Genomic DNA, 20,815 nt, shown 5'->3' with positions numbered 1-20,815 from the left:
TGCTCATTTTGCTTTTCTACCCAGTTAATTCTTCTCTCTTCCATTAGGTCTATGACATCACGTGATTAAAAACGGACTAGCTAAATCCTTGTAAGCAGGGTCAGAAGTTGAAGTGGGGGATGACTCATGCAGTGAAAAGAGATTTCGTTGGGCTGAGAGAAAAGAAAATTATCTTGGTAGAAAGGCAAAATGAGCAATTGTAAGTGCATAGTGCTATATAATATGATGACTGCAATATATTGAGAGGAAATAACTTTGATGGGGGGAGGAGGAGGAGGAGGGCTTCTTCAATCTTAACTTCTACCCTCTCAATCTATTATCCCGATTTAACAAACCAATAAATGGCAAAACAGCATTTGTAGGAACACTCATTCACAACTGTTGGCGTGTCTAGCAGGCCAACAACCACCCAAAGAATGAGCAAAATTCATGAGTATCCTAGATCAGCTCATGCAAGAGGGCAATGAGTAATTATTTCCATTTCATCTACTCGTGTTCCATCCTTTATTGTGAGTCAGTGTATATTGTATGGGGTCTATTTTTTGTACCACTCAGAAAACTTATATGTCCTTTAAAGTAAAAAACTTGAAATCATGAAATGTTATCTTCAAGGATTCTCAACAAGACCTAATACAATCATGTCATTACTTTCCTAATGAAGCTAGTTAATGGCCTTGGATTTGGCATACATTATTTGTATTTATCCTTACGTGGTGAATCTTGTATGTGACATATCAGATGGAACAATATTTGCCATAATCCCATCCTTTTAGGTCACGACGACCATCCCACACCCCTCTACATCCTTTTTCCCGCTCTTTCTGAATACATTTGGATATTATGTTCAACCCATTGATGGACAATCCCAGAGTTACACACATGAATCCCTTAGCAAGGACTTCTTTCTGAGAGGTTTCATGAAGCTTCAGTGTGCTACCTAGAGTTCCACCAAGCTTCGGGAAATCCAAGTGGACTCATTTCTTTTCTAAGAGCCTCCTTGACATTTTTGAACCAGATGGCAAATATGGACTTGAGATTTTAGAAATATGAGATTTATTTTGGTCTGATTTCAAATTTTCCTGGACAGACATTTATTATGGTGTGACGTCTCTCCAGACCCCAAAAGCATAGTAAACAGAGGAGATGGAAAGGCTTAAAAGTAATATAGCATTATACTCACCTGTCCTTGACCTGTCCAAATATCTGTTTCGCCACCATTGGTCTTCAGATATTCTACTGCTGATTAGCCATCAGATGATTACATGGGGTGCAACAACTAAACAAGCTGCATCATTTACTGGGGCAAGTGGGATGCATGGCACCACATCATTGACATTAGCGACGCATTGTGCTCTGCATGAGTGCTAGTCAGCATTGGAAGATCCAAAGACCAGAGGGAGTGCAGAGCTCTGGGCAGTGAACTATGGCAGCAGAAAAGATGAGTATAACCTGTCAACATTTTGCTGGATTTGTGGCAATCAAATCGTCAAAAATTTGGATATTGGCAAATATGTAATATTTTTTATAAATTCATAAGGAATTTAATTAAAAATGGATTCACTCATATCTTTGCCCAATAAATATTGAATGCTAATGCCCAATCCTATTGTTTTTAGGTAAGATAAGTAATCACTGGAGGTGTCAAGTAGTGGCTAACATTCCTCTCCCTACTGAACATATCTGCATGCTCAGGTGAATTAAGTGTGCGTGTATATAGGTGGGTCCAGGCAATATCCGTTTGGTGCACAATCTATTGCAGGGATACAGACACTCTATGCTGTAATTTTCTAAGCCTTTGTCACTCATCTGTCCCGGCACAAGCACCAGGCGATTTTCTCATTTGACCATCTCAGATTAACCCAACATGAGTCTCTTAGGTAATTTGGTGAACTCCCAGGACATCAGCACCCTAGGCCTTGTAAGGTCTGCTTTGGCAGACGTAAGGTGCTTGGATATTAAGAAGCATTGTTTCAATTACCTCAAGTTTGTCAGGAGTTTGCTGCTACTTCTCAAGCCTGAGTTCCAACCAGATGTCTGTCATCTCATCTACCCCTAACTTCCATGCTACAGCGATAGATATTTCCAAGCTCAATCCAGTTTACTTAGGGGTCATCCGCACCACCCTTTCTGAAAAATACCAAATTTATGCAATTGGTTGCACTTAGCCTCCTCAATCAAGGTAACACATCTGTTCAAATGAATCCCTAGTTTGTTTATACTTCATTGAATTCCTGTTTTTATTCATGTCTTAAAAACTAGTGTGTGTTTTTTCAATAAAGTATATTTCTTTATCTGTAGATATTTATACACTTTCTGCTTTCATTTTTCTGGTTGGGTTGGTAAATCTCTAGTTTGTCTATACATCATTGAATTCCTGCTATTAACCATTGCCTTGCTGGAACTGCATCTACTGCTGTGTTTAACCCTTGCCCACTCTGCATTTCGGTGATTATCTGCTTTACTGCCGAACAATACTAGATTTCTATATTGCTACTGTTCCTGTGTATGCCCACACACCTATCTATGCTTCATCGGTGCTACCTTCTCTGCTGTCCTGGTCCTCACTAATCCATGTCATTCATCAAGAACTGCACTGCTGCATTGTCACCTCTGATCCATGCTGCCCACTCAGACTTATGACTTAGAGAAACCGCCTCACAGGCAAGCCATAACCTCCAGTGCAAGCCCTATCATTATGCCATGATAATAACCCTCAAATTGACCCCCAAGATAAGTTAAATAACCCTCTATTAAATAATAATGCGGTCAATATAAATTGGTGTCCAACAATGGCAGACTTTATAGATATGCCTCAAAGCCTTTCGCAACTTTGCATTTTCTTTAATAATCTTTTACAGTTAATTGGAGGGGTATCCCCTATACCTTTCTAGATGGAACTTTACAGTAAGTAATGCAGAATTGCTACGCACAATAGAAAATACCCAAACCGCAGAGACTAAGTACATGACAGAGAAGAAGGATGGAGCAATGTGTACGAATACAAGGCGAGCTCCCCCGGCTTCCTGTGAATAGCACGGCTAAAACACAACATCATAACAAAGTAGTTAAGGTAATAATTTTAGTAATTTGCTTTTTTCAGGTCACTGTAATCTAACCAAAGATAACTAATTGCTGAAAGTAAACATTCCACTGCGACCACAAAAGGAATCCATTACATAAACATATAATTCACAGTCATTTTCGTGGGCTGTAAACAGTTTGGAATGAGCATGAAAATGGAACAAAAATCAAAGTGAGCATTTAGAAATGAAAAAGTGTTTGCTACAAAAGGTCAGTCCCTTTGCTTGGCAAACCCTGTGCAAAACCCTGGGAACAAGCTGATCACACAAGCAGAGAGCGACTTTTCAAGCCAACAACCGCTTTGTTTCTTTAAACAGACATCGGAACCTATAACTGGATCCTGTCAAACAAACGACAGTAAAAAATACATAACAGCTGCTAAGAATTACATTCGAAAGATAATGGAATAAGTGCAGAGACCCTTCTCAGGGAAGGGACCAATGGCCTCTTTCATTCCTGGAGCACAGTCATAGGCTCCGGGCTGACATTTTGGGCACGGAATCAAGTTTGCACTATTATGTGTATCCCACAGTTATTAAATAATGTACCTTTTTAATTGCAAGAAAATGAATGCTAAAACCTGCAATAAGACCGAAATATAGAAGCTATAACGTTATTTTATTGTTCTCCACAAACATGCAAAAAAAGAGACTGTTAAAAAAAATAATTTACCAAAAAAGCTAAATGAATATTTTGCACAAATAATTTTCATAGACTGTTTAGTCGGGGATACACACCTATTATTACAAGACACGAGCACATCTTTTAAAATTCAAATTAGTCAGATTCGCCGAATTTCCTCAGATAATCACATTTACAGTGAATTTATTTGCCTAGAATTAAAAATACTTAGAAAGCCTGCGTGCCTTACACTAGCCTCTTATCCCACAGTGTCACTGTTGAGTTGTCACATACTATCTTTACAGTTACTGTAGTGTTTTATGGCTTCCCCTCTCTATCTATATGGCTAAATTGTGAGTTGTGACGTCCTCTCACTATTCAGATTCACCACAAAATGGCTGATGCATTCCCTGCTTCTGCTTTTATACAGGCTATGCTATATGCGATATGATAGCTGAAAGACATACATAGTAACATAGTTAGTAAGGCCGAAAAAAGACATTTGTCCATCCAGTTCAGCCTATATTCCATCATAATAAATACCCAGATCTACGTCCTTCTACAGAACCTAATAATTGTATGATACAATATTGTTCTGCTCCAGGAAGACATCCAGGCCTCTCTTGAACCCCTCGACTGAGTTCGCCATCACCACCTCCTCAGGCAAGCAATTCCAGATTCTCACTGCCCTAACAGTAAAGAATCCTCTTCTATGTTGGTGGAAAAACCTTCTCTCCTCCAGACGCAAAGAATGCCCCCTTGTGCCCGTCACCTTCCTTGGTATAAACAGATCCTCAGCGAGATATTTGTATTGTCCCCTTATATACTTATACATGGTTATTAGATCGCCCCTCAGTCATCTTTTTTCTAGACTAAATAATCCTAATTTCGCTAATCTATCTGGGTATTGTAGTTCTCCCATCCCCTTTATTAATTTTGTTGCCCTCCTTTGTACTCTCTCTAGTTCCATTATATCCTTCCTGAGCACCGGTGCCCAAAACTGGACATTATAGGGAAGCCCACCTCAAGGTCATTTGGCACTTCTCTGGGTGATGTAATATTCTGCAACACGTAAGGCCGTTTTAGGCTTTTTTGTGAACCAAATTACAAACGGTTCGAATTCACCGGGTTCGGCTAATTCCTAAAATTTCAACTTGCATCAAATTGATTCACTCATCTCTAATTATTACACTTGCCTTTTATGGATGGGAGTTAATGGTCTAGGTCCAGCTCCTCCTTTCTTCTTGCGCTTGCCATCCTCCTCCGCTTTATGTGCATGACGTGTCCTACATCATCCACAGAGTTTTCCAAATCACGCTCCTACACAGATGCACTTCTCTCTGTCCTGCTGAAGGCAGAGCAAAGCACTGTAGTATGCATGCAATGCTAAAGAGTGCCGGCGCATGCGCACTACAGTTCTAGAACGAATGAGCATGATTTGGAGCACTGTGTGGATGACATGGAATGTGTCATCCACATGATGCAGAGAAGGAGGATGGCATCGCAAGGAGTGTGGAGTGCTGGACCTAAACCAGTGCCGCACATTGGACCAGACAGCCCTGTAGATGAGTATAATAAAAGGTCTTTTTTTTGTTATACAAGGCAGCTTGGAGACTTGTATACAGCGTTCCAGAATGCTGTAACACAGGGCTGAAATGTGATGGTGCGGCATCATACCACGCAACCGTATTCTCACTAATTAAAGGAGTAGATGAGTCAGTGAGTTCTACATAATCAACATGCTCCTCCACTGCTGCTGTTATTAGTCTCATTTACTGATTGGTATAGGGATTCCTATTCCTTGTCTCTTCATAGCATTGCCACATGCCAAGCAAACCTAATCTGAGTGCCGTAATCATAGAAGTAGATGGGTCACTAATGAAGATGAAAAGATCTTTTGAAATTTGTGTTCATCAACTTCGTAGAATTTTCCCCCCAAAATTAGGTTTGCGGCAAAAACATTTCCACTAATCTCAATACTGAGAAAAAGAGTAAGGCCAGGGTCACACTTGCGAGAAACTCGCTTGAGTCTCGCACCTCAGTACCCGGCACTGCCCTCGGCATTCTGACGAGAGTGTTCAGCTGCATAGAAATACATGCAGCCGCACGCTCTGTTCCCGAGTGCCGGCAGCAGTGTCGGGTACTGAGGTGCGAGACTTGAATGAGTTTCTCGCAAGTGTGACCCCAGTCTAAGGCTAGGTTCACATTGAGTTAGGGCAATCCATTTATCACATACGCTAGCGGATTGCGCTAACGCAATGTCCCAAAAGGGATCGCGTTTGGCGATCCCGCTAGCGCAAATACCCGATTTGCACTAGCGAGGAACGTCCGAGTTCCGTCCGAAACTAATGGGACATCGCTAGCGCATGCCAAAAATGGCATGCGCTAGCGATGCGCTAGAGATCCGTTAGCACATTGCAGTCAATGGGTGCGCTAACGGATCCGTTACATGGTGTTAATTGCGACAATTGCGCCATGTAACGGAGTTTGCCAGCGAACACCCATTAACGCAATGTGAACCTAGCCTAAGAGAGAAAGAAAGAAGAAGAAAGAGTAAAAGAGAGAGAACAAGAGATAAAGAGAATCTCATTGACCATAAGAGCTTACACTCTACAAGAGAGAGAGAGAGACTTACCCAGTGACCCTGGAGATGGAATATGACTCTGCCGTCCAAACTGTGCTGCCTGGGAACCACCGATCTGTGATCTCCCCGGTACTGACCACCACTGTACAACGTATGAGTAATCCACTAGATTTTACAGCTGCAGGACATTATGGGGAAAACAGAAACTGATCCATCTCAAGTCATTGACTTCTACAGAATCAATAGGCTCCTACTCTGATCAATTCCACAAATTTATTTCTATTGGAAGCTTTCATGTTGGTGACACATGATCAATTCCACAAATTTGTTTTGGGAGGTTTCATGTTGGAGTGTCCTCCAACCCTTGGAATCTGGTTCTTTAATATTATAGTCACCCAAGATTGAACTGGTCCCTTTCTCCAACATAATCAGCAAACTAATCTCTTGTTGTTTATTGGTGATGGAATGTTTGCTTCCTGCAGAGCTATAGCTGAATGCTATACTTTCTTTCACAATTGGACAGATCACTGTTGTAGTGGTTGGTCAAGGCAAAGTGGTTTCATTGAGGTTTTTCCTGGCATGCAGCACCTGAAGCATATACCCTGATTTCTCTTCCATAGCTACCACCATGATTTCAGACACTGGACCAATATCTAATGCCGCCTTCTACTTATATTTCCCCTTTATTTGTATAAATGAACAAAAAGTATATGTAACCAAACATCCGTTCATACAAATATAAACCTATATAATAACAAGCCGTCAATCTGTGACCGTTTCCCCTATTTCCATTTTACTTTGCATTTCATGCTTAATGGCCCTTTAAGGAAGGTGAATATTTATTGCAACCTTCAAGCTAATTTAAACATCCATGCAAATTAGACCAGTCTCAAATTGAATATGCCAAGATGCAAATGTATTTTATTCACACTTTATCACAAATTGTTGTATCCATAGACAATTGTGTCAAAACCAGTGTACAGTATAATTTACATATATAACACATTCTGGTATTTGATGCAAATGTCCCTGAATAACGTGAACTGAGTGTTAGGAGTCGAGCTCCCGCCGCTGCACAGCAGGAAGCTCGAGCCATGTCTGCTGCGGTCTCCCATTCTACATCGACCACATTGGAGCCTGCTCAGTGGAGACGTCGGCCCCAGCGTCTCGCTCAGTCTGATACTGTGCAAAGGGTTACTGCCACCTTTCCAGGTTCTGCTGTTGTAGCCTGCACTGGCCAGCGGCGAGCATGCTTTTCTGGAACTAAGTCCTGCCTTGCACACACTGAGCATGCCCAATGTAATACCTCTCATTGGAGGTCAGGTGTCACATGCTGAGGTACTGCAGCAGCTCCCATTGGTCCTCTAGGAAGGTCCTGAAGTTGCTCAGGTACTGTAGCATCTTCCATTGGTTCCCTAGGAAGGTCCTGAAGCTGCTGCAGCTATAAAAGGTTTGCCTGACTGCACGGCCATGCGCTAGTATTATGTTAGGGTTGGCGGAACGCACCTATTTATACATATATACTAGGTGCGTTCTGCCAACCCTAACACTGAGCATATTATATTTAGACTAAATTCCAATGTGATCCTGTTCAATTTAGAGCATTGTCCAAAACAGGAATGATGGAAATGTTTGTTAATTTTTACTGCAGTACATATTTGATGTATACGTTATTTTACTAGCACTGTTCAGCATAACACTTTGTGTGACACTTATAATTCATGTCATGTCACAGTCTACAATCTAGATCCAAGGGTTAATGTTTCTTCTTGAGGAGAGTGACATGTCAAGCCTGAAATGCCAAGCTTAGGCTTTGCAATGCTCCTCTGGGAAATATGCAAATTGTCTCTTCAGAGAGGAAGAGGACAAGAACTCTGGTGCTACCTATAGGAAGTAGCAATCCCAAAAGTCAATATTGCCCCTATAGCAAGCCTTGCCACATTACTTGAGTTAACAGCCAAAATCATAATCTCACTTTACAGACACTGTGTTTCGGGGTACTGCCCCTTATCAATGCAATGTATGAGATATGGATCAGCTGATTAAGACGAGTCTGACCGGAATCCAAAGTATAACGTTTCCTGGCATGTCAGACTTGACATGTCACTCTCCGCAAGGAGAAAGGTAACCCTTGGATGCCAGTTAGACGCCTCTCACCCAGCCAAAACAGATCTCACACTCTGCACTGATGAGGGGCAATACCACAAAACACAGTGTCTGTAAATTGAGGTTAAGGTTTTTTTTTTTATCTCAGGTGATAGGGCAAGTCTTGTAAGAGTGTCAACATTGACTTTTAGGATTGCTACTTCCAATAGGTAGCACTAGAGTTCTTGTCCTCTTCCTCTTTGCAGTCTACAATCTAGAAACCCATGACCACTAAACAAGTTGTAAAGGGCTGTTGACCTAGATATTGTGCTGGATATTTTTTGTTCTTGACATATTAAGGGTTATAGAGATACACAGATGGGTCAGTAGAAAATTACCATTCAAACCAAGCACAGGCTTTCAGTGCACCCTTGACATGGCCAAACAGTTCAGTACAACCTTCTACCCACCACATTTCCATCTAACTACACCTTCATCTGGCTCCTGTATATGTATAGCTGTCAATTAAGAAAGAAGAGGCTGGAGATAGATGCAAAACTTATTGAACTGTTTGGCCAAACCAAGACTACACCTTGTAGCAATGTTCGTCTGATCTGACCAGATCTCCATCACTTATCATTATTGTTATGAACGAGGTGTAAATTACATTATATCAGCAATTCATGATATATCCATAATAACAGAATTCATTTTCTACACGGAAACTTTGTCCATGCGGAAATAAATTTACTCATTGACGTTAATACATTTTTGCATGTAAGAACAATAGTAGAGTTTCCTTACTAGCAACAAAGACAAATTTTTAACAACCCAAAGATAGATTTGACCAATGGAACAAATTTACATTGGTTGGAACTTTACACAACTTCATAAATGGATTTTAGGTTGAGCTCCAACACGTCAAGAACAATTTTTAAGAGAGACTCCGTATCCAAAGTATGTAGACTTTCTTGGGATCTCACATAATGACCACAAAGCAGAAGCTGTAATGGAGCTCAAAATAAAATCCAAATCTTAAAGTTATGCTATACAGACTTTCTTTGAATGCATTATATATGACTAAGCATGAGCATCAAGTCAACGTCCAGTTCCGGTTGAATAAACATGTCCATAGTTGTACAGTTAATGATTGGGAGGTACAGCATGTTACCGGCATACAGTAAAGCTATGATATTCACAAAAGTTTTTCTCAACTCAACCAAAAATGTTTAAAATGACCTTTAACAAGAGAAAAGAGAACATTAGCATCTGTCCAATTGTCCACGCTAAAAAAACTTATTTCATTGGATAATTTCAATAGCTGAGAGATACAAAACCAACTTTCCTCAGCTTCTACTTGATCCTCAAGATGTTGACAACCGAGTCAAAAATGTAACTTCATTATGGGAAATTTTGCCAAGTCTGTAAAATTAAACCACTGAAGCCTAATGTTCCATTTCATTTTACCAGATCAATATATCATTCTTTCTTTAGAAAAAAAAAATCTTAATTTTTTTCACATCAAATCATCTAACTAGCGCATCAGATATTATTTTTAAACAAAGATGATTCCCATAGTTGAAAAATAACTGTTTCCCATGACATTGTAGTGTCAGACACTTTGGTAGAGCGAGGTTCATTACCAGGAAAATGTTAGTTCTCCCGAACCCTAACCTTCCTCAGGCATTTCTGGCACCTCTACACGCTTTCTCTTCAGCATGAAATGTCATCAGGAGCTTGCATAAATATTAAAGTCACTCTTCACATGCTCTATGTCTGATCCAAAAATCCATGCCAAGTCTTAGCAACATTGTTTTAACTAAACATCATAATAAGTAAATGAACGCAATCGGGGAAAAAAATTGAGTTCCTTGGAAAATCATAAGAAACTAGAGAAATTTAAGTCTATAAATAAAATCTAGAACTCTATGATCGAACAATGATCCAACACTCCCAGAAACAACTGTTACTTTAAGGAGTTTTTTTGGCTTGTATCTTGAATATCATCATATACATGCATCTGGAACCACAAATCTATTATGAGAAAGTGAAACAGGTATTTAGGTCAGACGGCAATGTTATATTAGAAACTAACTCTGAAAAAAATAAAGCCCTCATACAGCTCCTTCAGTAAAGATACCCATGATGCCGAAAGTAAACATGGCTCACTCCACCAGTCATGATAGTGGTTTGCGGCCACTGGACTGGAGAAGGCGTACCGCTTCTTATCTGCTAGTGCCCCTGGCTCTTCTTTTGATTAGCCGGCCTGGCTCTACATCATCATTGCATCATGATGCACATGTGATGTCATGCCAGTACGGCTAATCAAAAAAAAAGAAGCCCCTGACACTGCCAAGTTAGAAGCGGTACTCCATGCTCTGTGCAGGTGTCACAAATCATTGTCCTGGCTGATGCAATGGTACGCGTAAATAAATTTGCATCAATTCCATTTCTGACGATTGAATGCGCAGTTTCTATTTCTTTGTTGAAACTATAAAAAATGTAGAAAAAAGCAACAAAAAACCCCCCAAAAACCCTGAAAACGTAAAACTTTTTTTTCATTTGTAACGTAAAATAATACAAATGATAAGTAGCATAAACATGTTTGATATTAGCACCTGAATATAGGCAATATATTAAAATATGTGGAATAAATACATAAAAATGGCAGAATTGCTGCCTTCCAGAAAAGGAATAAAAAATGCGCATGTGCTATAGTTGCATGTACATTATGTTCTAAGGTTACACTATAATATACAAAAGACAATTATTCATTACTATAGGTGTAATGATGCATTCAAATTGCCTTCTTAAAGGAGGCATTATGCCTTTGAAACATATTGAAGTGTTGCGTCGGATAGGGAGGTGCAACGCCTCCATGTGCTTCAGTTTATTAATTGCTCCTTGTGGCGCGAACATGGAGTGTGACGATTTCCATTGATAATATGACAGAGTTATCTCGTATGATGCCTTACCTCTGTTTTCTACAGCCTCTATGCACATCCGTACAAAGTGAGGGACTGTACAGTTTTCCCGCTTGCAGAGAGTCTCAAGGTGACAACCGAATACTTGATCTGATTGGAAAAGAGACAACATTCAAGATAAAGATAAGTTTATCTATGATGATGAGAATTCAAGATCATTCTGGATAAATTCTCATGTAGCCACCAAAGTGTGGATTTTCAAATTGATTGTAAATGGCCACTTGATTTTTGGGGATAATTTCCCTGTAAAATCATGCAACCATTAAACTGCATGACTGCTACAGTTTTGACCTCTCCATAGTCACTATGTGGGAATTTACCTTTACAGTTTGAGTAACACATTTTGTTTTTCTTCATAGATAACCTAATTTACACATAAGCACCATAGACGCAACAGCTCTTTAAAATGACCCAAAATTCGTTGAAGTTCCTATTGGGATAATAGCACCATAGTCGTGACAGCTCTTTACTGTAAAATGACGCAAAATCTCAAAGTTCCTATTGGGTTTCTAGGACCATAGTCGAAATAGATATTTAAAGTGACACAAAATTTCTTGAAGTTTCCATTGTTTTTTTTTTGGAGTTGTTAAAAAGTCTAAAACTTAACCAAAATTTTAAAACATGCAAAATGAAATTATCAAAATCACAATTCTTCCAACCATCAACCATCGTCAAGGTGGCCTCATTAATCTGATGGGTCCCTGACCCATCAGATTAATGAGGCCACCTTGACGATGGTTGATGGGCTCACACTATTTGGCCAAATTCTGTGCAAATCGTCTCAAATATTTTTCCTAATGTTTAAAAAGCCATTTTGCTATTCATATTTCATGTATTTCATATTTGACATGCTTTGGCACGATAGAGTGCAACCTTTTTTTGTATATTGTATATGGAGGTAGCTGCTCTGGTAGGCACCTATTCACATTAGTTTGGATGTGCCAGTCATTTTTCTGTCACATGTATGAAACTACGAGTCCTGGAGACCACAAACAAGAACTGTTGCCCACAAAGAGCACAGCACCTTCTGGCGACACAAGCAGAGGCAGGAAGGGCAGGCACTGATACCGATGTCACACCAGGGACTCGAATTGCAATGCACTGACCGACCCTGGGTCTCCTCACCTGAACTCGTCAGCCTTATATAAATCTAGATGTGTGTGAATCTGGCCTTAGATTATCATGCTATTAGTTCCTCAGTAACTTAATCCGGAATTGTCCCAATGACTGAAACCTGAAGGCTACCGGGAGGAATAAAGATCATTTCCTCCAGGCAGCGGTGCTCTAAATGCGAGTACTGGGTAGGTTCAGAATGCTGTTATAACCTGCAGATTAACCTAATATCTTCAGGCTAATAGCTTTTTTTAAGTGCAAGTTCCTTTTAAGCACTGAGTAAACGTTACGTATAGTGTGTAACAGCACAGGAATGAAGAAGGTTTGTATGGGAGAATAAAGGAGTGTCATATATGTTTTTAAGGGCAAATAGCGACTTTGGAATACTTTTAATTTGAGGCAAATCGATTCATCACTAATTTAAGTACCTGGGAAACGTTGGGGAATCTGGTGAAGCTTATTTGATGAATAATGAAAAAAAATTACACACATTTTCAATTGTTTGATCATCACATGACCAGTTTTTCATCTTATCGAAGCAAAAGATCATTTAACCACTCGACTACTGTTAGAGTTTCTGAAGAGACGAGTACGGTAAGATTAAGAAAAAGAATGGAAATAAGAAAGTTTTTGAACTTTTACACTAAATAAGCTTTCAGGTGCCAAAACTCGAACCTCCCTTTGAGTAGTCTGTTAGTCTGGACTGTACAGCGCAGGATTATTCGAATGCCAGTTAGAGAGCTTTGATAACCAAAAAATTCATAAATTTTGCTGTAAGTTTAATTTTGTAATTTGTATCAACTTTTCTTTTTTTTTTTTTAAATCAAAAAGTTTATAAACTTTTAAAAACCTGATGATACCACCAGCACTATATAGTTTTCTGACCTCAAAACATTTTTAGAGGCCTGCCATCTCTAAGTTTGCGAAAAAAAAAACCCATGCTGCCGTACTGGTTACCGCTGCTGCATCGGAGCCGGCGTTCTGAATCCAATCAGGACACGGTCCACATGGAATATGCGTATTCTCTCCATGTCTGTATCCGTTACCTCCAGGTGCTTTGATTCCCTCCCACAGTCTAGAAGCATACTGGTAGGTTAATTGGCCGCCGATTAAACCGTCCCTCGTGCGTGCTAATATTTTGTGCCTGTGGTAGGAAAATTAGATTGCAAGCTCCACTGGGGCAGGGACAGATGTGAGTGAATAAACATGTTCAGCACAGTATTGCTTATGGTGTCTGGGTCACATAGATAAAGGATAATAGTTGTAAAAGAGAAATATTATAGGGTGAATTGTTATGTGCAGCCTTGTATTGTTTTTTTAAATTATGTCACTTTTTAACACATTTTGTAACAGCGATAAAAGTGCCCTATTCGGCCAATTGGTGCTGGTCGAAGAGGTGAGAATCTCATGGATCTGGAAGTTGTCACCTACCTATGGACAACTGGTTAACCATGATAACTCTGGAATCCACATATTTAACTAAAATGGAGGTACTGAGCCCCCGTTCCTCCTCACTTCAGTACCACAGTGAGGAGATTGAATAGAGCACAGGTCGAGCATGTGTCCGGCCACTCAAAATAATGCCCATGGGCCAGATAGAACTATCTAAGGGCTGTTCTAAGAGGTTTTTAATAGTTCCATAGACACTACTGACTGCTGCTCCATTTAACCTTTCCTTCAGTCCAGGCTCAAGACCCCTCTTTTGGTGATTGGTAGAGGTCCCAGAGTTCAGATGTTAACCATGACCCTGCATATAGGGGGTTGATGGGAATATCTTTTTAATACGATTATATATTATATTTTCTCACTATATTAGCCTATATATGTCATTATAAATTTACATATGTATCCAGATATTTTGCAAATTTTATTAAAGGAGTTGTCCACTACTGGTCAACCCCAGCTTAATCAACCCAACCAATATAAACAGTGTAAACTCACTCCTTGCAGTGGCGCCAATCTGGCTATGTTGGCGCCGACATTCCCTGAGAGTGATGTTACTTGTTGCAGTTGTTGGGAGAAGAGGAACCTTGTTTACCTACACTTATTGATCTGGTGGTTGTCCATAGCAGGGTCCATTTGGGGCCTGTCCTTGTCAGGACAGAAGTTACAGAGGGATTACAGCAGGGGTGTCAAACTGCATTCCTCGAGGGCTGCAAACAGGTCATGTTTTCAGGATTTCCTTGTACTGCACAGGTGATAATTTAATCACCTACACAAATAATGAGTTGGTGATTAAATTATCACCTGTGCAGTACAAGGAAATCCTGAAAACATGACCTGTTTGCAGCCCTCGAGGAATGCAGTTTGACACCCCTGGATTACAGGGTAGATAGCACCAATATACCACATCCCATTGCTACTCCCCTGGACCATCACTTCCTTAAGCCTGACAGGCTGAAAATATCTGCTATATCCATGTGTCCGTCTTGATTGGTGAGACCGTTCCAATTTTTTAACTTTTGAGCACTGGTTCTTTTTGAGCACTTTGTGTTTCTTGTATGTGTCTGTTGCTGTTGGGTTCCAATGATTTTAGATTTATTTAGTAATAAAGGTTATGTTTTATAATGGTTACCCTCCTTAGCTGATATTATTTGTTGCAGTTGTTCTAATGAGTGACCGCAGCCGCTCATCACATGCAGCCTTTACTATATCATCAAAGTGGACGCTCGCCCAGGCACAACATTAATGAGCTATAGTTGATAAGTGGTCGCTCTTTGGAATAACAACAAGACACGTCTCTGAGAACAGTATGAAGGGCATCACTGCAGAAGGTATGTTTAGATTGTTTTTATTTTAATTGGGGTCTTGACTTGATTAGGTTAGTGTTGGCCAGTAGTGGGCAACCCCTTTAAAAGGAATCTGTCAGTAGGATCCACCCTTCTAAGCCATCTATGTGAGCATGTAGGTCATAGGAAGCTGAATAAAATGATACCCTGATGTCTGTGATCTGATGTTTTACTCCAGAGAAATATATGTTTTTCTTAATATGTAAATGAGCTGTTAAGATCTATCGGCCAGACGTAGATCTCTCCAAGAATCTGCCTCCAGAGCTTAGATGACATAAAAAAATGGGGTTTTACTAGAGTGAGACATGTAGATCCGAAATGCTGAATGTCAGTCATTACATGTCTCACTCTAGTAACGCCCCCCTTTTCATTTAATATCAGCTCTGGAGGTGGATTCCAAGAGAGATCTATTCCAAGTGCATAGATCTTAACAGCTCATTTACATATTAAGAAAAAGATGGATATCTGTGGAATAAAACATCGGTTTGCAAATATCAAGGTATCGTTTTATTCAACGTTCTATGACCTACGTGCCCATATAGACGGCTTTAGAGAGTGGATCCTAATAACAGATGCCCTTTAAGGACCCTAATTCCTCACATTATAGCTACATTTTACCAAAGGTCTGGACAGGCTGCAGCTAACATCACAACCACTGGGTTACCAATAGTTACTTATAGCAGAAACATCTCCCCACAGAGTATTGCAAAATTACTGTTTCTAATTTTCTAAGCTGAATCATTCTAGTCATCGGAGAACATATTAAGTCAAGTGGAAAGGTTAGCATGGTTCGACATTTTTTTCAAAATAATATGTGGCCATACAATATTTTATATTTCAAGCCTTTATATTATATTATGTCTTTAAATGGGTTAGTATAATTTTTCCACTAGATGATATATTTTGTGACTTTATAGATAATACAACATCCAAATTCCTTTTTTTTTATAGTTATCCAGACCACAACATTCCAAGAAAAGTCAATTTACCCTCCTCTAGGAATAAAAAGACATCTCCGGGAGAAATTAACAAGTAAATCTCTATTTTCCCTTGGAGCCGAGCTGTTGAGCTGCTCTCTACCTGCGTGTCACAGTCTCCCTGCACTAATTTCTTCTCTTAACATAGTAATTATTCATAAACACCTCTTGCTTGCATGTCAAGATGTGGAAATACATGCTAATTAAATCTAATATAAATCTCAGGCAGATCGGTGGCTTTTTTTTTCTTCTTCTTTCTTTTCCGTGTTCCGTAAATGAATGTTTTTCAATAAAGCCGCTGTAGGTGAGAAGTCGGCGATTTCCTGTTTGTTGCTATTTGCGATGACATATCACCCTGTATGAAGGATGTATGATGCTTCGGTGTCTCCACCTGCTAATTGTCTAATCTCATTTAAATAATGAATTACAGTTTAGCATGAAATTATTTTTGCTCGCCTCCTCCGCGCGACATGTTGCTCGCCTTAGAATATAGCGGTACATCAGGTGAGATCTCACCAATTTCAAAATGAGCGTATTCGCCCTGTTCGTATGCGGCATATTGTGACAAATTATGGAAAGGTGACTGTAATGGTAATTGTGTTAGCTTCTATAAATATGTCAAATCATTGGAAGCCTTTATTTATTGCGCGCAGGTTAATGACTGTGATGTTTTCCCGGATTATGTCTGGTGCTGCGGAATCGCTAACGCAAGGGAAGATTCATCAAGTGACAGCAGCGGGATGAGTATTGATGATTTCTTTGACTGCACCTCGAATTGCTCATTTCTCATTTTTTCCTTTTATTCTGAAATGAAAGGAGTCAAGTGACTTTATTTTACGGAACAAGAAAAGTGCAGATCAAAACGTTTCAAGGCAATAATCTACTGCTCCCATTTCGATGCAAAATAGCTTTTCTCCCGAAAAAGCAGATTTTTTGTATTATATTTTCATACATTGTCACTTTTTATCCACAGTCCATTGTTTTTTGATCTAGTAACTGTCTCATATCTTACATTTTATTGCGTTCACTTTTTACCTCTTTTGTCCCAATAAACTTAATGTTATATCCTTCACAATTATTGTCCTTCCATCTTTTTTTACCTCTGGTTCCTCCTCGTTCAGCTTTCTGTCTATGTACTACTGTATAGTGTACACAGAAAGCTTCCAATCAATGGTGTGGGTGGGGTTATACAGAACTCAGCAGTCTAAGCATGGCTGTCACGGTGTTACTCGACCCAATGGATGGTCATCAGCTAACGGCAAGATACACATACAACGGGGATGGTATAGGTGAGAGGAGGGCCCTACCCATAGGGAATGGGGAATGGTCACCATCTGAGCCTGACCCTGCACTCCCCTAACACCCTATGTGAGTCCTTCCCCCCGCCATCAGGATACCTCGTCACTAGTAGTCACCTATTACTGCCCTGGCTTGTGCACTGGCTGGCAAGGAGCACTAGCTTCACCTCTGCAGATAATACACATAGGGGGAAGTGACAAACACCAAAGGGAAAAGATAACAAAACACCACACTTAGCTTAAGAACACCGCTGCTAAGCTCCACACCGCAGACAGCAACAGCAACTGGACTCCAATATCCAGACGTGGCTGACACCAGAGACCTGCTCCTGCTAGTCTGGTCTCCAGAAAGAAACTGCATCACCAACAGTCAGCTGATGCATCCGGTGACCTGGGGGTCACCACCTGCATCAGCAGACCCAGCAGCACTGCAGTAACACTAGATTGCCAGCGAGGGAAAAACTGACATTAACCCCAGATGGTCCAAAAGGAAAAACGTTTTAAACTGGAGTACAACCAAAGCTGCCACAAATCCAAAAATGGATCGTGACAACTGCAAGATCAGCAGCAGCGAAAACAGGGACTGTATCAAAGTAACAGCCTGGATGCAAGTACTAAGCTGAATGAGGGAACATGGTCCTGAAAATGTATTCGCTCATCTCCACATTCTATTTATTATCTATTATCTATCAATCTATCATCTATTCACCTATCTATTATCCATCTACCATAAATTTATTATCTATCTATATCTATCTATCTATCTATCTATCTATCTATCTATCTATCTATCTATCTATCTATCATCTACCTATCTATCATCTATTTATATATTATCTATCTATCTATTATCTATCTATCTATCATCTATCTATCTATCTATTATCTATTTATATATTATCCATCATCTATTATCAATCTTTATGTGTTATCTATCTATCCATCTATTAATAAATCCCATATCTATTTTATCTGTCTGTCTACCATATGTATCTATTCTCGCTATCCATTATGTAATTTAGCTTTCCTATATTTTGCATATTTTTCTACAGATGGTATAAGTACGCCACTTAGTTCCCCTTAAAATGAAAAGCTGAGTAATACATAAAGGTCATCACTCCAGAGGATTTTTTCCCCTCTAAATTACTCCTAACAAGTGGAATAAAAATGCGTTGTTGAGAACCATCCCAGGAAATCAGAAGTTTTCAAGCTTCCAAAAACAATCACTAATCATTAAAATGTGCTCATAGGTTGAAAGGAAATGTACGGTAATTCATTAAGTTTACAAAAGTTCCCATACATAGCGGCTGGTTCACAGGCGCACGGAGTCGGGTCTGAGCGCTGGGCCAGTATTTCTCAACCATCACTCATTCATTCAGCTGTTATCAATTATGAAACCAATGAAAACTCCTGCACGGACTTCAGAGGAACAGTCAATTTTAATATCTTGGGGCATCTGTAGCTTTCGTGAATTGGCTGCGGAGAAGAAGTAGGGAGCTAATCTCGGACCATAAGTCTGTATGAGGTTTGTACAACATCCATCAAGCACCAGACAGATAGTCAATAGCAGACTTACAAAAACAGCGCCATTTTTTACCGGGGACAATATATTTACACATTACTTATCTTTTACATAAAATCTATTCTAAACGCAGGAGTTTTCTTTTTGTAAATATTGTCCCTTCGTTTAAAAGTTAACTGGATTGTAAATCTTTCGGTGATTGTTTTTTTAGAAAACTTAAGGAAGGGGTGCGACGAATTGAAGAAAACTTGAAAGTTACTTAAAAGAGTTTCACAGTTAAAAAGCATTTTGGTCCTAAACTTAAAAAAAAAAGATGCATAAAGATTAAAAAATAGAAACACATCATACTGGACTCCTTCCCTAACGTTCTCTACCCAGCTTCACCTCTTTGGTCTTCTCGGAGATGCGGCACATGAGCAGTGCACATTACGACCAGCTACTTTGGCTTACAATTACGTGTCAGGTTGACCGGCCCATCGGGGAAGCGGACCAGTAACCTAATCACAGGGTGGGTTCAGATGCCAATTGGTGGTCCCAGCAATCAAAATTAACAACCTTTTTGTTTCTCTCTGTCTCAGCTATTGAATTTTCCATGTCTCTTTCCTATTATGACCCATAAGTTCTGGGACCATTCTTCTGGATTAACCCTTGGATGCTCATCTTGATTTGACTTTTTACACCACTATCCGAGCCCAGCTTGCTTGCTTTTTTGCTCATCAGATTGCTGCACCAATCAACACCTACTCCGTAGATGCAACCTTTCTTGCAGTGAAGTCCAAATCCCTATATAGGAGTTTAAAGGTCTTAAACTACAAGTCTACAGTCACTATATGTGACTGCAGACTTGCGAGTCCTCACATTGCATGCACTGCACAGTGAGGATTCTCCAGTTCCGGCGCCGGGAGGAGGCAGTCATGTGACCACAAGTATGTGATATGCATACTCCCAGCCACATTCCAACTATACTATTTCCAGCCTCTCTCAATAATCTACAATTTAGCGAGGCTGCATCCATCAGAATATGACCAGGAGAGTGCATATCACATACCCATGGTCATATGACCACTCGTTCCCAGCGCCGGATAATCTTCAAAGTACCGCGGTATGTAAGGATTCACAAGTCTGCAACCATATAGAGAGACTGCAGACTTGTAGTTTAAGAATAGACAACCCCTTCAAGGGTGTTCACCAGAAAACCCCAACAATCAGCATAATGAAGGTCTCAGCTGTTGTGAATTCTGTGGCAGAGTTCACTCCTGTGGTCACAAGTGGTACTTCGGCTGATTCTCTTTGGGATCTTCCATTTGTGGAGGAAAGTGGTACTGCAGCTTCTGAGTTTCCTCCCTCAGGTGATCTGGTGAGCTCGTTGGCTTCTTCTCTACTTAACTCCACCTGATGCTTTGATCTATGCTTCCTGTCAATGTTTCAGTGTTGGACTGGTTTTTTCCCTGGATCATTCCTGTGGCCTGCTGCTCTGCAAAGCTATGTTTTGCTTATGTTATTTTGTTGCTATTTTTCAGTCCAGCTTGCTTAATTGGTTTTTCTCGCCTGCTGGAAGCTCTGAGACGCAGAGGGACGACCTCCGTACCGTTAGTCGGTGCGGAGGGTCTTTTTGTCCCCTCTGCGTGGTTATTTATAGGTTTTTGTGCTGACCGCAAAGTTATCTTCTCTATCCTCGTTCTATTCAGCTAGTCGGGCCTCACTTTGCTAAATCTGTTTCATCTCTATGTTTGTGTTTTCATCTTACTCACAGTCATTATA

General features: G+C 40.1%; 1 protein-coding gene across 1 annotated transcript in view; it reads right to left on the bottom strand.

Moving 5' to 3' along the window:
* The window catches only part of ARHGAP15 (Rho GTPase activating protein 15), a 696,217-nt gene that overhangs the window by 233,950 nt on the left and 441,452 nt on the right, over positions 1–20,815 (bottom strand). The window contains exon 11 of the mRNA XM_069732881.1: positions 11,347–11,445. Coding sequence (XP_069588982.1) covers positions 11,347–11,445 — 99 coding nt within the window. The remainder of the gene's footprint in view (positions 1–11,346; positions 11,446–20,815) is intronic.

The sequence above is a fragment of the Ranitomeya imitator genome, chromosome 7, assembly GCF_032444005.1.
Source record: "Ranitomeya imitator isolate aRanImi1 chromosome 7, aRanImi1.pri, whole genome shotgun sequence".
In the NCBI taxonomy this organism is placed as follows: Eukaryota; Metazoa; Chordata; class Amphibia; order Anura; family Dendrobatidae; genus Ranitomeya; species Ranitomeya imitator.
This window is presented reverse-complemented; position numbering and strand designations above follow the sequence as displayed.